A 21,995-nucleotide genomic window follows, 5' to 3' on the forward strand; every position below is an offset into this window, starting at 1 on the left:
CTGAAAATGCTTGTCGACAATCGTCGACCGAATAAAGCGTTTTTGAGAGCTTCTGACACCTGGGGTTTTCTCTACAAAATTACTTCCCTTGAATGTTCATGTGATTTGTAAACATGTCGTCGGAGAAATTCGAGTCACTGGAAGATGACTTGACTTCAGTAATCGACGGTTTAAAGGAAAGAATTGAGAAGAAGATTCCAGTATATCGAGGAGGTATTACCACGCTCCTAAACATCCAATACATAACGTGACTAGCACAAGGCTACTGTTTCAATCACCCCGCCCACAAGAGTTTCAGTGTTGGCCACTCGTAGGCCTATATTATCAGACTCAAAGGAGGGGTTGAGGATCATTTCTTTGATTTTATCTGATGCAGAACCAATACATATTTTTAATTTCTGATGTATATATCACTACATAAGTATTTGCGATGATTAATATTGATGTATATTTGTAAAACCCACACTAACGATACACATGCATGGATAGTTATAATCTCAATTATTCTTGTGTTGTTGTCTTTTTTTGCAACTTATATGATAAAGACTGGTTCAGCATCGTTAAATGTAATATAATATATACATACTGTGTCATGTGTTTATAAGAATGGAATCTGTCATGTAGTGATTTTTGAGGAAAAATGATCAAATTGACAAGATGCCACTCATACGACAATTTTGTTGACTAGCCCACCAATTTAGGAAATCTCTTAATCTTATGACATCCAAAATCATCAGCATTTATTGTAAAATGATTGATTTGTTCAAATTCATAAAAATAACACACTTTTGTATAATTTTATTTTTATTTTTCAGAGGAAAAGAAAACAGCAATTCGCCATGCAGGAAGAAATTTGGAGGAAGCAGAATTTATTGTATGTTGTATAAGTATGGTAAAACAAATCATTATTTGACAAAAAAATGTGCAAATAATGCATCTCATTTCAAGACAATGGGTGACAGCCCACATCAGACACTCAGGGCCTCTCAGTCTATACCAAACTCCCTGGGTCACTGGGTCTTAACTAGACATTACGGTGTAAGGCTAGGCAAAAACTTTCAAAAGCACCAGTCTGTCAGACTAGCGGCCTGGTTAAAAGTACTTATCTGAACGAGGGATGTAATATTCCAGAAAATATTTACATAGATTTTTCAAAATGTAATGCCTAAAGAGCTCACACATCATGTATCAGGCTTTAATAATTCAATCAAGTTCAGTTATCAATCAATTGTTGAACTGGTGAATGTTTCCCATAAACCTACCTAAAAGTAAGCGTGTACTCAACTAGACTCAATTAAAGAATGTCCAATGATAGAGCCAGAGAACACACTGCTTAGGTATGCAGTCTTTAGCAAGAAACTGGTGTATATATTCTGCAGAACCAATATAAATAATTACATTAAGATAAAGTAATATTTTCCAAAGATCGCTTTGGTGCTGTTTTCTTTCAAATTGGACTTAGGTTGACTTGGTTGACCACTGTGAAGAAACAAATGCAATTTTTGACGGGTCATTTCCATTCAAATAACCTTCGTTAATTACTTAATACTTAACGTGGACTCTACCACAGTCACAGTCAATGCCACTCTATTTTTGTCATGTTCAGTTTTCATTTTAAGAGGCACCAAGCTACCCGATTATGTGCTGAAATTTTACGATCTTGCACAATGTCTTGCAAAAGGAACATGTAATGGCCAATGGTTAGACAGTTATGTTCTATTAGACCATGGAATTACATGATTTTTTTTCACCCATCAGTTACAATCATTTGTCAGTTGGCAAAATTCACTCAACAGGACCAATCAATGAGTGCTTTTGCTGGGTCCTGCTGTGTTACACTAACTTATCCAGACACCCCTGGATCACTTTCTCTTTACCAGAAAACATAGGTGACTCTAACTACACCAGACCTCTGGGTCACTCTAATTACACCAAACACTCCTGTGTAACTGTATTGACACAGGACACCCTTGTGTCACTCTATCAACACCTATCACCCCAGTGTCACTCTACTATACCAGACACCCAGTTGTGACACTAGCTACTCCAGACACACCTGTGTCACTTTATTGACACTAGACATTCCTCAATCACTCGACCAGACACCTTGTGTTTCTGTTGAAACCAGACACCCCTTGGTCACCCTGATAACACCATACACCCCTGTGTCACTCTGTTGACTCTAGACAATCATGGGGCACATTACAGCTGACATTATTTGGTCAATGACTGCACTAGACATCATTGGGTCACTATATCCACACCATATATCTTAGGTAACACAGGAAAGTTACTCTATTTTCACAAGACACTTTGCATCACTCTCTCTAAACAAGGCATTCCTATGTAACACTAACTACACTAGAAATTGCTGGATTTGTCTATACCAGACAACCTTTGACACTTTGCCTATATCAGACCCCTTTTTGTCATTCCACTGGAAAAAAAACTTTCCTGTGTCTTTTCACCTCAGAGTCTCTCTTATCAACACCAGACACCTAGGGTTACTGTCCAAACCAAACATCCTTGTGTCACTTTATTTTTTTGCCTACATCAGACACCCTATGTGTCAATCTCTACACCTTACAACCTTGGGTCTCGCTATTACTCCAGACACCCTTGTGTAACTCTATGACATAAGATACCCCCCTTTCACTCTCTCAATACCAGTCACCCTGGTCTCATTCTCACTAACATCAGACACTCCTGAGTCACTCTGTCTACACCAAACACCCATTTGTGACGCCATCTATACAAGGCACCCTTGGGTCACTCTATTCCAGACATGCCTGGGTCAAACACGCCTGGATCACTCTTTATACCCTAGACACCCCAGTGTCACTCAATCTAAACCGGACACCGCTGGGTTACACTAACTAAACTAGACACCCTTGGATCACTAAGTCTATAGCAGACACCCCTGTGTCACTCAATCTACACTGCTGGGTTACACTAACTAAACTAGACACCCTTGGATCACCAAGTCTCTAGCAGACACCCCTGTGTCACTCAATCTACACTGCTGGGTTACACTAACTAAACTAGACACCCTTGGATCTCTAAGTCTATAGCAGACACCCCTGTGTCACTCAATCTACACTGCTGGGTTACACTAACTAAACTAGACACCCTTGGATCTCTAAGTCTATAGCAGACACCCCTGTGTCACTACGAACACCAAACTCGCCTGTATCAAACTAACTACACCAGACACCTCTGGATCAACTTGTCTACACCAGACCCCTCCTTTGTCACTTTCCATACACCAGACACCTCTGGATCAACTTGTCTACACCAGACCCCTCCTTTGTCACTTTCCATACACCAGACACTCCTGGGACACATTTACTACACAAGAAACTGCGGGAACACTCTATTGACTTGAGACACCCCTGTATCACTAATTATTACCACTCCTCGGTTACTCTGTTTACACCAGACACCCTTGTGTCACTCTTTCTATATAAGATTTGTGTACTATTTCTTGACATAACTTTGGTCAGAAGTAGAAAATAGTAATGTTTAACCTGAAACAAATATTAAGTTTTTTCTTGTTTCTGACTGTAGATTCAGGAGATGGAGGAAGAAGCCAAAGTTGCCCCTGTACCCTATAGAACACAAATGCTTGGAAAGCTCCGGAACTACCGACGAGACTTGGAGCAAGCTTCCAAGATGTTGGTAAGTCTTTGTGGAATTTGAATTTCAAATCATTTGATGTGTTACAAAAAAAAAAAAAAAAACAGAAAAAATAATCTTATGCTTTTTGAACAGCATGATGAATGCTTAAATGCAATGAAATAAACTTTCCATTTCTTGGAGATGATTTAGCTTAAGCTAGCTTTACAGAAGAGGATGATACAAACACAAGGGTTATAATTTAGTGAAGATAGTCTTTTGTATTGAGAAAAGTTGAACTACTTTATTGTATTAGATGATTTAATCATGTAATATGAAGACGTTGATAGATGTTTTTATTTTTATTTCTAGAAGAAGGAAAGTGGAAAACCAGTCGGTGGTTCAAATAACTATGGATTTGACAGAGAAGATGTGAGTAATTGTAGTAAGATAAGGATGAAAAATCCATTACATGACTATTTTTTCATGTGTTTAAATAAGATACGGAAAAAATATTCAATTTGTTAAAACGTTGTTTAATAAAATGGACTAACCTGAAAAATACAGGTCCGTATGATCATGAATTAGAATGAGAAATAAGAAAATTGATGTCTTTATTTTACAGTGAAAGTAAATCAGAATGTGTAAAGTTCATCATAGCCAAACACTTTTTAGGTCAATTACTACATATAGAAAGGAACTATACAGCTACCGCAAACAAGATCAGGAGGTTCCCATAAATGATAGATACAGAGAGACCTTTGTTATTTTATGATCAAAGATCTTAGCTATTTCACACTTTCTCTTTACAGAAGATGGTAGCCTCTCAGCGCTCCAAGCTGATGCAAGGGACTCAGTCTCTTAACAGAGCGTCTGAGAGCCTGGCTAGGACACAACAAGTAGCTGCGGAAACAGATGCGATCGGTGTGGACACCATTGATGAGCTTGGTAGACAGAGAGAGGTTCTTGTACGCACTAGGGACAGAGTAAGTAACATTTTAAAAAAGGATGTCTATTTTAGTCTTCATTTCAAGGTCTAGTTTTCCTTGTTTCTTTCGATTTTGAAACAAGTTCAGTTTTCATTAAAATTGGAGTGAAGCTATATACATGTATATTATATAACTAAAAATATTCTCTATTTTTCCCTGTGGAGATAGTAACATTCACACGCAGTAGTGTTTCTATCTTATGGTAATCCCTCATGTTACATCTTGTATCATGATTTCACAAAGTAATATTAATGATACAATGATTAACCTACCTGTAATCAAATTGACTTTTGATTTCAAACTCAGATTATTTCATTTGTTTGTTGTTTCATTTTTCAGTTGGAAGAAACTGATGGAAACCTCGTAAAAAGTAGAAAAATTCTCAAATCTATGGCTACAAGGTACCACTACATTTTTCTGTGCAAACTCTTTTTTTTTTTTGAGGAGCGGGGTGGTTAAGATTTTTACAGATAAATATGCTGTTTGTATCTGATTTTGTGTATCAATATTATTAAAACAAATTAGTACTCAGTATGTTATTGTTCAGCATTTTATGGGCATCTTAACTCATTGAAAAGTACTCACGGCATCAAAGAAATCAAATTTGAATTTTTTTTATGGTGTCATATATATATAACTTGCAATTATTTGGGATTTAGAATAATGTGAAAGACAAATATTTGGTTGATATGTTATATCTTATACTGAAAAAGCCAACATAACCAAAATTATACGCAGAGAAAGACATATCTATTGTTGTATCAATTAGTTTTCTCATGGGTTTGGTTTCATGTGTAACTCAAAAAAAACACCTCTGCCCCTTTTTTTAGATAAATGTTTTTATCTTTTTTTATCTTTTTTTTCAGGGTGATGACAAATAAGATGATTTTAATTGTGATAATTCTGTTAGAATTGGGACTACTAGGCGGACTAGTATACTGGAAGTTTTTCTCATGATGAAAGGATATAATGTGACTTATTGAATCATACTGGTGGAGATATTTGTGGAAAAGAAATGGTACAAATGCTCTTAAATGGTGTGAAAGGTCTGGAGTTCATCTGGTATCAGAATTGGACAAAGATTAAGGACAAAAACAGTCACGTTTACCTGATGACCAGATGCTATATTTATCCTGCAATAAGTATTGGAGGCCAACATCTCTGACTTAAAGGAAGAAAGTGAGCATTAACTCATTCATGATGTAGCAATTGATTAGCCCATAAAACAATTTGCCTCTGACTTGGTGTAATTGTGATACACTGTCCACTTGATTTCTCATTTGAGTTACCAAGATTGAAATCTAGATGTCATGGAAATGACCTCAGGAACGATAGTTTGATGCAAAAATTTCAAAGAAATTTAAAATGATTCTGAATGTTTACATATCTCTAATTTCTGAAATTATGCCACAAAATCGACACTGAATTATTTCAAGGTTTTTGCTTGTTTAAATCTTTATTAGAACTGGGATAACCCTTCCATGTTTTGACATTTTGTGTTGGTGTATCATGATTATAATATGGTAGTACCACAAATGTGTCTCATATAAATATAGCATTTGCCAGCACTTCAAATAAACTGGGATACATGTGGATGTGCATGTTACTAGTCACAGGCTTATTGTTGGATAAATACAGTATGATACAGGGTGATGTTCTCTTTAAAATCCTCATTTGAAAAAAAATAGTCCTGTACATTCCTGATTTAATTTTCAGAATTAAATTTGGAAATGTGAAATAAATTATTATTTCACAATAATTAAGAGAGAAGTTATCACCTGCATTAACCTCACTGATTGGTAAGTTCTGTTCAGGTGTGATGAGGGACTTGTAACGTAGGAGGATTAGAGTGCCCAAAAGATGGGTGATCCCATACAGCTTCACGCAGATCAAGTCCTATTAATGAAATACAAGTAGTGAATTGATGTGGTATTTATATGTCTTTAAGACAAAATGTGTATTGTGTATAAGAATATAAGATAAATTAAGAATAGATTATATGTGGGTATGGTGCAGAACAATGATTTACGAGAACATCAGAAGATACTTGTTTAAAAGTTTTAAAAGTGTTATTTACTTTTGTATAAGAGTTTGATACATTTACCACAAAAACTACGTCTGTAAGGTATCAGGTATGTCTAACATATTTGAAATAACTATTTTTTTTACTTCAATCGTTTCATTTTACATGAAAAGTGCTTTATCAAAGGGATTGAAAATCGCACTAGATGTTAAAGATGTTTTGTCAGAAATAGTTTGTCTGTTAGGATTATGTCTTCATCTGAATTGGAATTAATTAAATTTATGCATACAATGTGTGTTATTTATAAAAGAATATGTTGTGTTTCACTTGTATACATGTATAGTCCCGCAGAAGTCATTCCAATTATCAGAAAATACAATACTTAGATGTGAATATTTGGTTATTGTCTTATTTGGGTACAAATGATACCACTTAATTCGGATTCAAGCTATATTTGATTTGTAAATAGAAAAAATATGATTTATGTATATAATGAATTATTAAAATGTAGTACAACCTAGCCATTTTGTTTTATTTTTGTTGCACATGTATTGCCCCAGCAGACTTTGATTAGCAAAAACAGAGATTTCAGATTACCTGGTATATTCTAGTTAAAACAGTCGCATACCATATTGGTCCAAGCTTATTGACCTTTGTAACTCTATGGTCGACATACACTGATTGACACTACAGTCTGACCCTGATTTCTGACCCATTCCAGCATACTTGCAATAAAATATCTTTAAAGTCACTTATTCTAAAGGTATATAGTTGAAATGTTTCAACACATCTGACCTCATTGACATTAAAAATGCTTTGTAGTCCCTCTCTCCTTGTTGATACTGGCCAAATTGCTGTTTGCACCTTATTCACATTTCAAGGTTTCAATACTTTTGAACTCTGATTTATTGTGTAGCCTAGTAATTCCTTTTGACAGTATTTTTTGCAAATCACTGACCAAATCTTGTGACCCTCTGTGTTTTAATTTTGACAAACCCTTCAACCTTTAAAGTGAAATAAGGTCATTCATTTGAACAATCATTGCTTTTGTCAGCACACTAAAAAACTTAAGTAAAGATGCAAACTTTGTTATATAAAAATCTTAAATTATTAAACAGAAGATAAATTAGGTGAATCAGATGACATAAAACTTGTTTGACGTAAAGTAATTTTATTTAACCCTTATTAGTTAGTTTGCTCACTATAAAGATATAATTTAGCCCATTTAACTTCTTGCAGAAAAAATTTGGTGTAAACATCATTGGGATGAGATAATGCTGTATTTCAATTGTACTAGAGTAATTAAAGAAAACAAAGGTAAACACTTAGTGATAAAGGCCAAACAGACATTTTCCTTACATATTCCTTCAAAATATATCAAGGTCATTCATTTGAACCAATTTGGTTGTCATCAACCCATGCAGCCCAGCTAAATGTGGATCTAAAGGAAATGATTCAGAACAAAGTTGACGAAAAGAGACAAAAGATGGCAGAATCGGTATAATGGCACTGGATTTGATCATCTGGTGCAGCGTAAGAAAAAAATAATTCAACTTTATATGAATATCCAAGTTTATTCATTAAGATCCATGACATCCAAATAAATGGTGACTATTAGAGGACATAATTCAATGAATTCTTTAAATTAATTGAACCATTCAAGTCTATCCTATAATTGCGATAAACTTTTTATTTTAATCAACACATCTTTTTAATATCTCAAATAGGTATAGTTGAATGAATTAATGAAACTGCTACATACATCTTGGCAGGAATTTAAATGACTTTTTTATAAATGTAAAAAACTGATTGTTAATTACCTACTGAAATAGGTGGTATCAATTACTGATCTATGTCTTTGTTGTAGTTTAATTCATAACATTCTTAACATTCTGTAAACAATATTGATCATTAAGTAAAATATATAAACATGATTGTAAGTGCTCCTGAATCAGTACACTCTTAAACTGGAGAAAATTTGAAAATAACAACATATCCCTAAACTTCACAGAGAGTTGAAACCAGTACATGCAATATTAAAATGGGTCCATAAATAGAGTCTTAATACTGAGAACATAAACTAACCCAACAGTAAAGTGATAAAAAACAAGAGGCTTATGGGGCCTGCATCACTCACCTGATTAATTCAGCTATTCATTCATTTAACAAAGAATTTCAAATATGACAAATAATTTCTAGAACAATTTTCCCTATTGGCTTCTGATATTGTGGTCAAATAAAAATCAAATTCATCATTCATAAAAATTGGACAATATCCTTGTACAGAAGGATTTTTCAGAATTTACATTTCCCCTATTGGGCCCCACATTTCTGTCGTCAGACTCTTGGTGGATATAAAATTAGGTTCCTTTCACTTAGGTCTGCTTCAGACCAAATCAGGACAGAATCAAGACATTTCCACATGAGAAAGATTTTAGAGAATTTTCTCTATTTCCACTATTCAGCCGTGACCTAACATTTACATCAAATTTATTCCCCTTTACACAAGAATGCTTCAGACCAAAATAGGACACTCAGGCATTATCCCACAGAAGAAGGTTTTTCTCTGTTTCCCCTACTGGGCTCCGCCCTCTTACCCCATGGGGCCAAGACTCACTTTTTATACATAATTGAGGTTTCTTCACACAAGGATGCTACTACTAAATTTGGGCAAAATCAAATCATTCCAACAGGAGGAGTAGGATTTTTTTATACAGAATTGATTCCCCTTCATCAAAGAATGATTCAGACCTAATTCGGGCAAACGGTCATTTTTACAGGAGGAGTAGGATTTTAAAGAATTTTCTCTATCTATCCTATATCTTTTCTACTTTTATTTTATTTTCCTATACTTTACCTTAGCAAAATCTCACCCCTGGGAGCCGGGATCCACCTTTTATACAAAAAACTGATTTCCTTAACCCAAGAATACTCCACACCAAATTTGGTTAAATCATTCTGCAGGAGAAGTACTGGAGTTTTAAGAATTTGCTCAATTTTCTCTATTGGGCTCTACCCCTCATGCCCCTGGGGGATGAAAACCAATTTATAGACAAGCCTGGTTCCTTTTCCCGAAATGATGCTTCTGACAAAATTTGGTCGAAAATCTGTTCAGTTGTTCATGACTAGAAGAAATTGTTAGTAAAAACTTGATGAACAATGTACACTGTGCCACAGCATAAACTCACTGGTTCTTTGGACCAGATGAGTTAATAACACATCATGCTTGTTGGATATAACAACATAAGATATCTTGACCAGTTCAAGGTCTACACCATAAGTCTCAACAAAATCTTCTGATCCTGATAAATTTAGGTTGTCATATAACAAACATAATGTTGGCTATCAGGAAATCTAATTGTATCTTACTCAAATTGTGACAATAAAATATATATACATGTATATCAGACATAATCACTGTAATCATTTGCACTATAGAAATCAGCTCTAATAATTTATAATTATTAATGGATATAAGATGTCAGATATACACCAAGAATCAAACTATAAATGCTTGAACTATCACCATATAATGGATGGCTCCATTTTTGAAATGTAATTGGACCTGTAAGAATACTTTGGACAAACTTTTAAGATTTAAAATTTCTCAGTGATATTAACATATTGTAAAATGGTAAGCAGGTCACTTTTTAAACAAACACATTTTACTGTCTTAAAAATAAATTCGTCATTCAGGGAAAAATAATTTTTCGTCATGATGTTTTTTGGAATTTGGGATTTTTTTTTTAAAAAGTGGTGAATAGATATTTAATGTCATGTTTGGCATATATGGATCACAATAAGATTCAGTAACTCTTCCAAATGAATTTGAATTACATTGCTGGCCAGAAAAACATGCCATTGAAAAGCGAGACAGATCTCCAGACATGATGTGTTATGAAAGCAACAAGTGGCATAATGATTAAGCCGAGACTGAAAATGATCAGTTGATTACTGTGGGAAATCTCGCTGACAAAATAAGGTTATGGTGGACTAATGACCAATGCCAAACACTTGAAACATACCTGTTATACAAAAGTCAAAATAGGAGAAAGCATTGACTTGGTCATTGAGAGTCATTGAGAATCATGACTCAACTTTTTACATATGTTTGTTTGATATGTCTCGTTCTTGATGTATGTATAAATTCAACTTTCTACTTTCATTATTTTGGTTCAAAATGTGCTGATATGATTTACACAGACCAAATTCCACTATCACTGTAAATATTTGACTGCATTTATTTATACTTATACATGAATAACATATGAAATAAAAATTAATTTCAATAATTTATTAAACCTTTTTTATTTTTTTTTTTCCATTTTTTTTTTGTAATAAATAAAGCTTAAATGTATGAAAGACATTATTTTCCAATTGATCATATCTGGGTAGTGCACATTTATATATATTACAGAAAGCAAATAATTCTAACTAAAAAGAGCATTTACTTCTGTCATCACTTTGTCATGCCTGTCAGACAAAATTTCAGAATACCAGGTAAATTTGTTACCTAGATATTCACAAAAATATAGACCCTCTGAAAAATAAATTTTGGTAACATATTAAAATCAAGAATTATCTAAGGGTCACAAGCATACTGAATGAGTAAATACATCAATATTGTGCATGAAATCTTCAAACAATGTAGATCAGAATACAAATAATACTATATGGAATACATTAAAGCAGGGAATGCTTGAAAATAGGATTTTAATCTTACAACAAACTGACCAATACATTTACTAATTAAGAATATAAAGAATACCAGATAAATTCAGGTAAACAACAATCTATCAGTTTAAAGTATAAAGGATCTTGCCTGACACAGTTTTACCTCAAACATCATGAAAATTATGTACAGGAAAAAGTTACATGTTATTGTTCTTAAAGTAAAGTACATCTCCTTGTGCTGCATAGTACATGTAGCATCCAGTATATTACAATATACATATACCTACATTGAAGATTATGGTTCACAAAGTACATACATACTATTTTTGTTCATTTTCGAGAAAATTTCAAGATGGGAATCCACAATTTTTGGCATCAATCAAAAAAAATAAATCATTTATAAATTATTTTTATTATTATCTACATAAAGACATTAATTAAAAGATGAGTTCTATGACGATTTCAAAGACTGGTTCAAACTTGATTCCAGCCTATTTTTGGTTGCAAAAGTTATCTGTACTTCTATCACTTTTCATGCTGTCTATGCGGCAAATATGATCTTCAGAAAAGGAATGGTTGTTTATGTACAAGAAGTTTTTACAATACACATGAAGTCATGTGAACAAAAATCACATGTAATTATATATCTTGCTTGTCTATATCATCAGGATTATGGTAACAGTTGGAATATATTAAATTTATGTAATTAAATAACAAAGTTCAATTAATGGAAAATGTGTATTGGGATATTCCAGGTCTGATTTTATGTCAACACTTAATAGAGAGCTACACACAAAACTTTACACTGGTTTGATAATTATCAAAGTCTAAATAAATATCAGGTATAGGCTAAAGCCCAACCTGTTTTCAGATTGTTGGTACAATAAGATAGCTTCAAAATATCACAAACTGTTATGTCATAAATCCAATTTTAATCATTTAAAGTGCATTACAAAACTTGTCAGTTATTTTTACTTTTTTACAATATTTCTTGATAATTTACCACAAACTTATTGAAATATGAAATTATAGAAATTATACCACTAAACAAATCCCTGCTTTTTGTTAGTTCTACAGATATATACCATAATAAACAATGCACAGTGTAAGATGGAATGTTAACACTTTGTTACAGTATTAATAAGTCTTGTGCATTCCTTTCACAGAAGACAGAGAGAAATCTGTTCACATGTCTGTACATTTTTTAAAAAAAATTTTAGTGGTCAAGTAATAGCTGATTGAAAAACCAATCAAATAATAGATATCTGAATGACCCATCATAGAAGGAATTCCAAGCTTCTCAATCTCTGACCCAATCAAATCCCCAGCTTCTAAAATGGTAAACCAGTCAAATAACAGATAGATATATGGATACCAGCTTCTTAATATGAACCAATCAAATTATAGACTGAGGTAATCCCAAAGTTTGGGATACTTGAGGTTTGATTCACAAAATTTCAATAATATAAAGTTTTAAACTAATTTAAGAGTGTTCAATTGTTTCATAATATTTAATACTACAGACATTTTGGTGCTCTCAAACTTCAGCATATTATCAATTTTGAACAAACAAGCACAATGATGATCTTTGGCATTCTCAATAATTGCTATTGCTTTATTAACACCATAAAGAAACTGCACTTAGTGCAATTATATTTAAGAGCAATATCTCAAACATGAAAAGTGCTAAAATAAGATTACAGCTGAAGTATGTCTGTTTACAATACGGTATTTTCCAGATTATAAGCCGCACCTTTTTTCCTTGTTCCTTGTGAAACAGGCATGCAGCTTATATAATGGTGTGCTTCATATGTGGACAAGAAAAAAACATGACAGGATGAAAAAAACAAAAAACAGGAAAGTGTACCAGTACACCTGTTTGTGACTGAAACAGATAGTCTTGAACCATCATTTGCAATCGTATACAAATTTTAAGATTGAAATAAAAATAACATTCTCGTGGATTTAGTCAATAATACCTTTTAATACGAATCACAATAATACCTTCTGGACTTTCGCATTTACTTCAAAGCCAAACAAGTTGATATTTGCTACTTTATGTTTTTTAAAATACATAAACAAAATAAAGGATTATCTGTGTATAATTAATTTGCAAACTTCATGAAATGTTTTACTGACAATCTTGATAAACTGACCTACATTTTCTGTTTTATAAACAAACTTTTGTCACCTTAACGGTTACCACTTTGTAAGAACTACCTTCAATTATCAGTTACCAATATATCAAACGTCTGCAATAGTGGTCACCATATCATAAGCAGCTTATATTAGGGTGTACCTTATATGTAGATCAAATCAGAAAAAAAATTGCTAAAAACTGGTCCTGTGACTTATATACTGGTGCGGCTTATAACCTGAAAAATACGGTAAGCATATCTGCGAAGTTATTTTGCCCCTCCATTTTACCTGCCATTAAGAACATAAAAGGGAAGTTGACACATAAAAAAATGACACTTTACATAACAAACATTATTATCATTACCATCACTGAAAGTGAAACTAAATTCCACTGTACATTTTCAGATACATTTCTGCATTTCATCACATGCATAGCACCTTCCTCTATCACAGCCGGCCTTTCACTGATCTTCATCCCGACAACATATTTCTGAATTGTACTTAAACAACATAACATCCCAAGTCCTAGACATGGACGATATGATTCATATTTCCTCTGTCTTTTTCTCACACTTTGTACACACCCTAACAGGATAGTCCCAACCCCTTATAGGAACTGGAAGTTTATTAGGTGAGCATGCCTTACATACACCTTTACCACAGGTTCTACAGTGATGGATTGCTCTCTTGGGTCCAAACTCCTCCTTACACACACAACAATTCTTTATCTCGGTATCTGGTATCCAGTAGGCAGGTCTAGCAGTGTCTTTCAGCATGTCTGATAAATCAAAGATATCAAAAGAACAGAAGTTTTACACATCCAGTTGTAATAACGACAGTATACAAAGATGTCATTGGTTAATCTAAAATTTGGGAAATACTACCTATTGTGGAAAAAGTGAAAATTTGGGCCAATTTGGAGAAATATCTGACAACCCTTATAGTAGGAATTCAAATGAAGGATAGGGTCAAAATATAGGACATACATGCAGATTATAGAAATAAAATATCACAATGTTGAGGTTAGATTGATATTTTTTTCATGATAAGCATGATTTGAAAATTTTTTTCAGTATATTTTCTTGATAGGGAATCTGATTATAATCAATTGGAAAAACATACCACTTGGGGAATGATACCCTAATCCTGTAGGGAACTTGTCTAGATTAATTCCTAGATGTATAAAGTACTGTATTTGTCAAAAACTACGAATTTTTATTGATGAATTTTGTACCAAATGTGATATCAAATAAACCTGATAATTCTGAACATACCCAGAGGGTAGTTGAACGTCGAAGCTGCCACACCAATAGCTGTAGTCACTGCTTCCCCTACCCGTCTGGCTGTCGTCTGCGAATTACTGCCTGTGCTTTCAGCTGAGCCTGTCAATGATGTATAGATAAATATAACAACACGAAACAAAGATAAACAACAACAAGAGATCCTAGTAGGATCTTGAAACCAACCACTGTTTAATCCTTATTTGTTGTTTAAAAGTTGGTTCATTTCTCTTCTTTCCTTTCCAACGGTTTTTTATTCTTACTGATATGAAATTTGAACATTCCTCATAAAAAAGTGATAATAATCAGTCAAATCCAAGATGGTTTCCGGGTGGTCATTAAGTTTTTCTGATCAGTCCAAAAATCAAAAGGGTAAAACTAGGGGAGGTATCAAGCATATGAAATTGATGAAAATCTATGACTATCAACACGAGACTGAAGGGCGTAAATGGTCACATGTCGTGAACTCACAAACTGAAACAATTGGAAAGAATGTGTAGTATAGAGAAGACAAAATGAGCATTGCTATTTGTACAGGGACAGAAGAGTTGTTTTACTATATGACTTTTCTGTCCATGAAGAGTATTTCATTCTATCCTATTTCGGTATTGAGAAAAATATTACAATTTCAGAGTCCCTGGGTGTCAGCCAGAATACAGCACCTAAAGAACATTTTGTCCATGAAGAGCATCTAGTTATTATTTGCAGTTAATAGAGCCAGTCGATTATTATGCCATGGGTTCAATTCCTCTGGTTGAGGCACTCAACAGAAATGTGTATTTTCCCTCTTCTTTCAAAGTTTCTACCATATTTTGGTATTGAGATGAAGAAATTCTTTTTTAGTCTCTCACCTGTCATGTTGTCAGTTTGAAAACAGTTGTCACATACACGGACCGCAACATTCTCTCCCCAGCCTCTCTCTGGAACTGGTCTGCGATGCGTTGAACAGCCATCACAAAAGCCCTTCCCACAAACCCGACAATGGTGCTTCTGTTCATTCTCAAGCCTTACAGAACAAAGACTACATTCCTACAACATAAACGTGTTTGGTCAGGTATATTTAGGTCCATGCAAGGTGTTCCTTATAGATGAGATATAAATGAAATACATTTATCACAAGAAAAAATGTTCAATGTTTACTTGTGAAAATATTTAACATTATGTTTTCATATTAATTATTATTGTACCATATTTTCCACATTATAAGCCACACCATTTTTCCTCATGAGTTGGAAAAAAAAATTGGCAGGACGAGAAAAAAAAAACCCAGGAAGCATATCAGTACACCAGTATGAGACAGTATACTCCTATAACATAAGAGGTCACTCATTGGCTGTTTTATTATCTGTCATTATTATGCCGACTGCAACAACACTATGCCTGTCATAAGTTTCTCACCATGTAAAACCTCTTACATTGCTGGATTAGAGACGGCACTGAGTGTTTTTAAACAAGTACCTGCCCGTCACGTGTTTGTGACTGAAACAGATCATCTAGAACCATCATTTGCAATTGTATATAGGATGATTTGAAGATTGTAAAAAAAAATATATTTTTGTGAATTTCATTAATACCTTTTGATATGAATGATAATATCTTTTGGACTTAAGCAGTTACTTTGAAGTCAAAGTGGAAGTTTACAATAGCCTTTTGCATCCTGGGATCTATAGGTCATCAGGCTATAGGTCAAATTCTAGAATGACCCCCATGCTTGTTAACGATATGAATGGCTTTGTGTAACTTATGATATTAGACTCTAAGAATCAGGTCAGCATGCAAGTGCCTTCGTTGATTTAACAGTACAGACACTGATGGACAGATTGCTTAGTAAACCATACATTATGTCAGGCCCTATATTTGTGCGTAGACAATCTGTGAAAGCACCAAAGCCAAACAAGTTTAACATTTGCTATTTTACGTTCTTTGAAATACTTAAATAAAAGGATTATCTGTGCATAATTCATTACTGGTTAAATGTTTCACTGATGATCTTGATAAATTATCCTTCGTTGTCTGTTATATCAATGAACTTTAGTCAATGTCATGGTTACCACTTTGTAAGAAACAGTGCAGCTTATATTCTGATGCGGTTATGTGAATTGAATTGAAAAAAATTGGTAAAACTCAGCTCTGTGGCTTATGTATTTGTGCAGCTCATAACACGAAAATTTGGGTTGTAAAATTTGTCAAAAGATTACAACAAACTGGAAAATGTCTCAATGTTAAACTAGACATATCCCTACTGGTACATATATTTCTAAATACTGCCTACTTTTATTTGAGCATTGGGTACCCAATACTCAGGGGCGATCTTGTCAGCCATCCAGTCCGACAACATTTTAGTAGGTCCTGACCCAACACTGCTAATGGAATCGGCAATGTAGTGCATACCATCCACCAGCTTACGGGCAGCATTCTGAGCCCCCTGTAAGTTCTGAAGGCCCTGTATATCAAAATGGAAATAATGTGATCTATAAATGTGTTGAAAGTGTTAATTTCTTAATGTACAAAGTTTGTATGATCTTCTTACCTTACCTTTTCCACTTTTCATTTTGAAGAAGTTTCATTTGCAATTTTCAAACTACTGCAAAAGTTGCAGTTTTTTCATTGTAATACATTTTACATAAAATCCCTTTTTTTACATTTTGCCTAAAGCTGTCTTTTTGTCAATAATGTATATTGTTCATGTCTGAAAACATCTTCTAGATACTTGTAGTAATTCTTTAAGGCTTTTTTTTGGCAAGTCAAGAACTCTGATCCCAAAATTCTGATGAGTCCAAATACTGAGTGATAGAGTGGGTTATCAAAATTTAATTGAGTTCCATAGGAAACCAGGAGTCCAAGACTGTAATATATGAGTACCCAAAAGTCATTGACTTTCCAGATTTATGCATTTCCTAATTCCAAGATCCAAAAGATTTTGTAAAGTCAAACATTGTGTACTTACATCAGGCCACACATGTCTAATCTCCATGGTAACTACGTCCTCTACGTGACTGTTGCCATACCACTTCTCTCGGCTCCGGTAAATAACTCCACAGTGAGGACACTCTAAAACTTCCCTGTAGTAACATCACAACAAATACAATGATCAAACTCGCAGCATGTAACCTCTTGTGTCAACATATTGCAATCCTCTAACTGAATCAACTTAAACAGTTCTGTTGATGAATATAATACATTTATTCTTCAATAATGCTGAAGATTACAAAATATAAACTTGCTAGCTCTTACCCTGCCCAGACATATTTAGCAAACCCCATCCACGCATTGTCTTGAGATTCAGATGTTTTCAGCACCACAATGTTTTGTTTTCCAACCATCCAGCACCTCTACAAATAAACAATCAAAATATTTCATTATCTTACAAATACCTAAAATCACAAAAACATCACAAGATTTTACATAAGCAAAAACCAAAATAGCAGGACAATAAGGATTCTGTCATATGTTTAGTTATATGTTTTTTCCACACTATTAATATATCTGCATGTTTTGATTTTAGAGACACCTAAATTTTGAACCTGACTAAACCTCCTATTTCACATCTACATACTGATTTTTAAAAAACATCACCTGGTAGAATTTCACATATTTCTGGATTTTGAGGAAACCTCCCTACAGAGTTTATTGTACTCCCACTTTTGTGTTTGAGATAACCCTCATCCAGTCCAGTTAGTGTTCTAAACTTACCTTACAGAGGTAGACTTTGTTACCAAACTGGTGCTGGTATTTACATCGCTTGTCTGTATGATGTGATTGGTCAGTTTTGTGATTCATGCTTAGACAACAGTTCTCCCTGAAATACACATTTTCCTCTACCAAAATTAACAGTTTCATGTTATGAGTGTAAGAGTATAAAATTAATCCAATTTAACTAAGAATCAGTGATCATGGGCAAAAATTTCATAAAACATTGGTAAATCAAATGAAAAAGCAACCAATTCCATCCCATTAACACAACACTCACATGCAAAATGGATGAATAAAAATCTAAAACATTTGAATGTACAAATAAAATTTTTTTCTTAACCTACCCACAACACTGGCACTTTATAGAGCATGTAAACATCTGGTCAGGAAACATCCCAAACACTGGCTTCTCTATCTCACCACTGAATTTGTCATTTAAATTCTGAAGCATATAGAGTATAACATACCAATAAAAAAAACAATTATCGTAATATGGTAAGATTCTAATGATGGAGAAACATCTCCACCTACCCCCTGCCTTCCTCCTCCACACCCACACACTTTCTCATTTATGAAATAGCCCTAAGCACATAGAAAATTGAATTATTGTAAATATGATATAGTTTAAATTATGTGTTCAAGACATTTTAGAAATTTGATTTTCATATAACCTATTTGGTAATGTTCATATAGACATGAAGGTCACTCTGGTGTAATAATATAAGCCATTTTCTACAGACTTGTCTAAGGTGAATTTCTCCTCAGATGATTTGGTTACATGTGTCAGATCAATAATTACAAAGTTGCAAATGGCCGTGAGATTGAGATTGGCATTAAAAACAAGAGCTTTCCGAAACAGCTGAGCTTGTCTCATAAATATTTCCAAATCTGTTTGTCAGGCACCAAGAAGTGAAATCTAAACCTCTTAGGAACCCTGATACCAAATACCAATTAATTATAAAATGAAGTACTGATGTCTCACAACACTTGTATCCAAATAATAACATACCAGAGGAGCTGGGTCTGATCCCCAGAAGAGGCAACAAGACAATATTATCCTCTGTTACAAACACATAACTATTTCTGGTTATGCACTTAAATAAGTCCATACCAAAGCTGAAGAAACTACACTTTGCAGAAAGATTACCTTAAGGGTTGTGTAAACAACCTCTGGCTTTCTGGCAGCTCTATGAGACTTGTTTTCCAGTTGTTCCTGCAGCTCTGCTTGAAACCGCTGAAAGTCTGTTTTAGCCCCTTTGGTCCTAGTTCCAACATATTTTAGGTCTTTAAAATGCATTTGACAATCCAGTTGTTGGAACTTATCTAGGAGGTCACTCTCTGCTGGCTTACCACCTATTTGAATCAACAGTAATAAAAAAGTATGAAGCAATGATTTATTGCCTATTTTGTAAATGATCAAAGTAGCCGGTCAAATTGGCCGGCGACCGGCTCTTATGGAAAACCCTGAAAGTACCTTAAATCTATTTTCATTTTCATGAAATCAAAATTCATTTAAGGTCCTATTTGTTAATACATACATTTGTACATAAAGTCTAAGCATTATAAACAATACATTCAATTCAAAGTTGGAAGGTGGGCTGATTACTGGATATGAATTTTTCTCAAAGAAAATGTCTATTACATGTATATTCATTGAGAAATTTTAAAATCTGGGAATCATTTCAATTTTCTCAAATTTCTTTATGCCTACAAGGTTTTTATCACATTGAAATTACATTAATCAAAATCTAAAATGTATCCTTTGCAACACTCTTAAGGAATTCTAATCATTGAAAATAGCAGTTATTTTTAATATGGAATATCTTCACTACATACCATTATCTTCTCCAAGAACTTTCGTGTTAGTTGTTTCATGAAAAACTATCACAGAAGGATGCAGATCTGCTGCATTTTTCCGACAACGCTTTGCAGTTGCTTTCAGCTCCTGAGAGAAATGTTTTGTGTATGCTGTTGACGCATCGCTAAGGAACTGGAACATATCATTGTGGAGGCGCTCTGCACGAGTACGATAAATAACAACATCTGATATTGCTAGGATCTTCAACAGAAGTCTTGATCTCTGGTTTTGATTTGCTGTTATACCTAGAAATCCTTCTGTGTCAATCACCATGGCTTTAGTTACAGGGTCATATGAAGCCCAAACTCCTATTGTGCAGGATTCTTGGTGGGCAGAGGTCTGAAAAACCTCTTTTCCACCAAAAAATGTATAATTCAGAGTGTAGGACTTCCCATCACCAGTATTGCCAAAGATAGACACAACTTTCACTTGTTCATCTTCATCACAACCAAGTTTTTCCAAAAAGTCCTCTTTATCATCAACCTAGAAACAGGAAACAAACTCACAAAATAAACTTACTGAATGATTATTCTAAAACATCTTAAGAGTTCATAAGAATAAATAAACTTATAAAGATATTGTGCAAAATTTAAAGAAAGCCCTATATAGCTCATCTGGCTTTTACTTTAAAACAGTGAGCTAGAAATCTTTACCTACATATATTTTTATCCCATCAATGTTTTTACCCTTTGCTAGGATTATAGTTAATCATTGATCATATACAATTATCTTTGTTAATTTAGATTTTCTTTTACCACCAAAATTGATAAGTATAAGGAAATGGCTGGATGGTTGGGTACATGTGTATATATCTTGTGAGACAAAAAAAAAAAAAACTGTAGAGGGTGTCACATTAACGTTATAATAGGGTTGTTTCTGGTCTTAGCATCTACATGGTGGATCAGTAAGGCATGTGGTAAATATAGCTCTATTGGTAAGAAATCATATAATTAATTTTGTGTCATTCAATGGACTCCCCAAACTGCAGGATACAGCGTTAACTGATATGTGATGTACCTGTAACTTTTCTTGCCCATCAAGAAGCATAAAACTTCCACTGTTGTAATGATGTTCATCTATTTGACTAGCAGCCAGTTCTTCTTCAATATGTATCAGGTCTTTCCCATTTGAGTTTAGGCACAAATCTGGTATGCTCCCATTTTGACTATGTCTTGAATTCACACTGTTGAATGAATCCATGCTGCTTGTCACTTCTTGATCAACTTGTATTTGTGGACAGGATACAAAGGTCAATGAAGTATCTTCAAGATCCACAGGAGATATCGGCTTGACAATAGTTTCAAGATTTTTCTGTGCTTCTCGGGATTTATAATCTTTGAAATTAGTTTTTCTGTGAGTTCTTCTAGGACCCCGATGATAAAACTCAAAGCATGTAAAACAAAAGTTAATATTGCAAATTTCACAATGTAGGTCTGCGAAGTTTAGTTCAGTACAGTGTCGATTGCTTTCAGCGTTTGATATCTGACACAGAAATTCAAATAAAGGAGGAACTATATGTGAACGTTCATGAAACTCAAATTTTGGACTGGACTGGTGTATGCTCGTGACGCAATCATAGCATTGGTCTGTACGACAGTCGTCACAGTGAAAGGTCGCCTCTGCCCTTTCGGATTTGCAGCAGAGTTTTTCAGCGCAGTAACGTTTTGATGTTCTACATCTATCAAACCTCCGTGGCACTGAAGTCATACTTGACTTTTTCGGTA

At 34.0% G+C, this 21,995-nt stretch overlaps 2 protein-coding genes across 2 annotated transcripts; one reads left to right on the top strand and one right to left on the bottom strand.

Annotated features, from left to right (window-relative positions):
• The first annotated feature begins 113 nt into the window (after nucleotides 1-113).
• Nucleotides 114-7,147, top strand: LOC132560948 (vesicle transport through interaction with t-SNAREs homolog 1B-like). Its single transcript, XM_060225653.1, has 7 exons — nucleotides 114-213; nucleotides 816-874; nucleotides 3,568-3,678; nucleotides 3,988-4,047; nucleotides 4,428-4,601; nucleotides 4,944-5,005; nucleotides 5,471-7,147. Exons 1-7 carry the CDS (start codon nucleotides 114-116, stop codon nucleotides 5,559-5,561), a joined length of 657 nt encoding a protein of 218 aa, XP_060081636.1. The 3' UTR covers nucleotides 5,562-7,147.
• A 1,054-nt stretch (nucleotides 7,148-8,201) lies between these two features.
• On the bottom strand, nucleotides 8,202-21,978 carry LOC132560953 (zinc finger FYVE domain-containing protein 1-like). Its single transcript, XM_060225659.1, has 11 exons — nucleotides 21,289-21,978; nucleotides 20,250-20,754; nucleotides 19,561-19,766; nucleotides 18,758-18,855; nucleotides 18,414-18,519; nucleotides 17,955-18,052; nucleotides 17,668-17,782; nucleotides 16,993-17,163; nucleotides 15,572-15,749; nucleotides 14,715-14,822; nucleotides 8,202-14,218 (listed from the first exon to the last, which is right to left on the bottom strand). Exons 1-11 carry the CDS (start codon nucleotides 21,976-21,978, stop codon nucleotides 13,986-13,988), a joined length of 2,508 nt encoding a protein of 835 aa, XP_060081642.1. The 3' UTR covers nucleotides 8,202-13,985.
• Between the last annotated feature and the right edge of the window lie 17 nt (nucleotides 21,979-21,995).

Source organism: Ylistrum balloti, unplaced genomic scaffold (genome assembly GCF_031769215.1).
Source record: "Ylistrum balloti isolate Yb309-2 unplaced genomic scaffold, AGI_CSIRO_Ybal_v1 Utg371132, whole genome shotgun sequence".
NCBI lineage: Eukaryota > Metazoa > Mollusca > Bivalvia > Pectinida > Pectinidae > Ylistrum > Ylistrum balloti.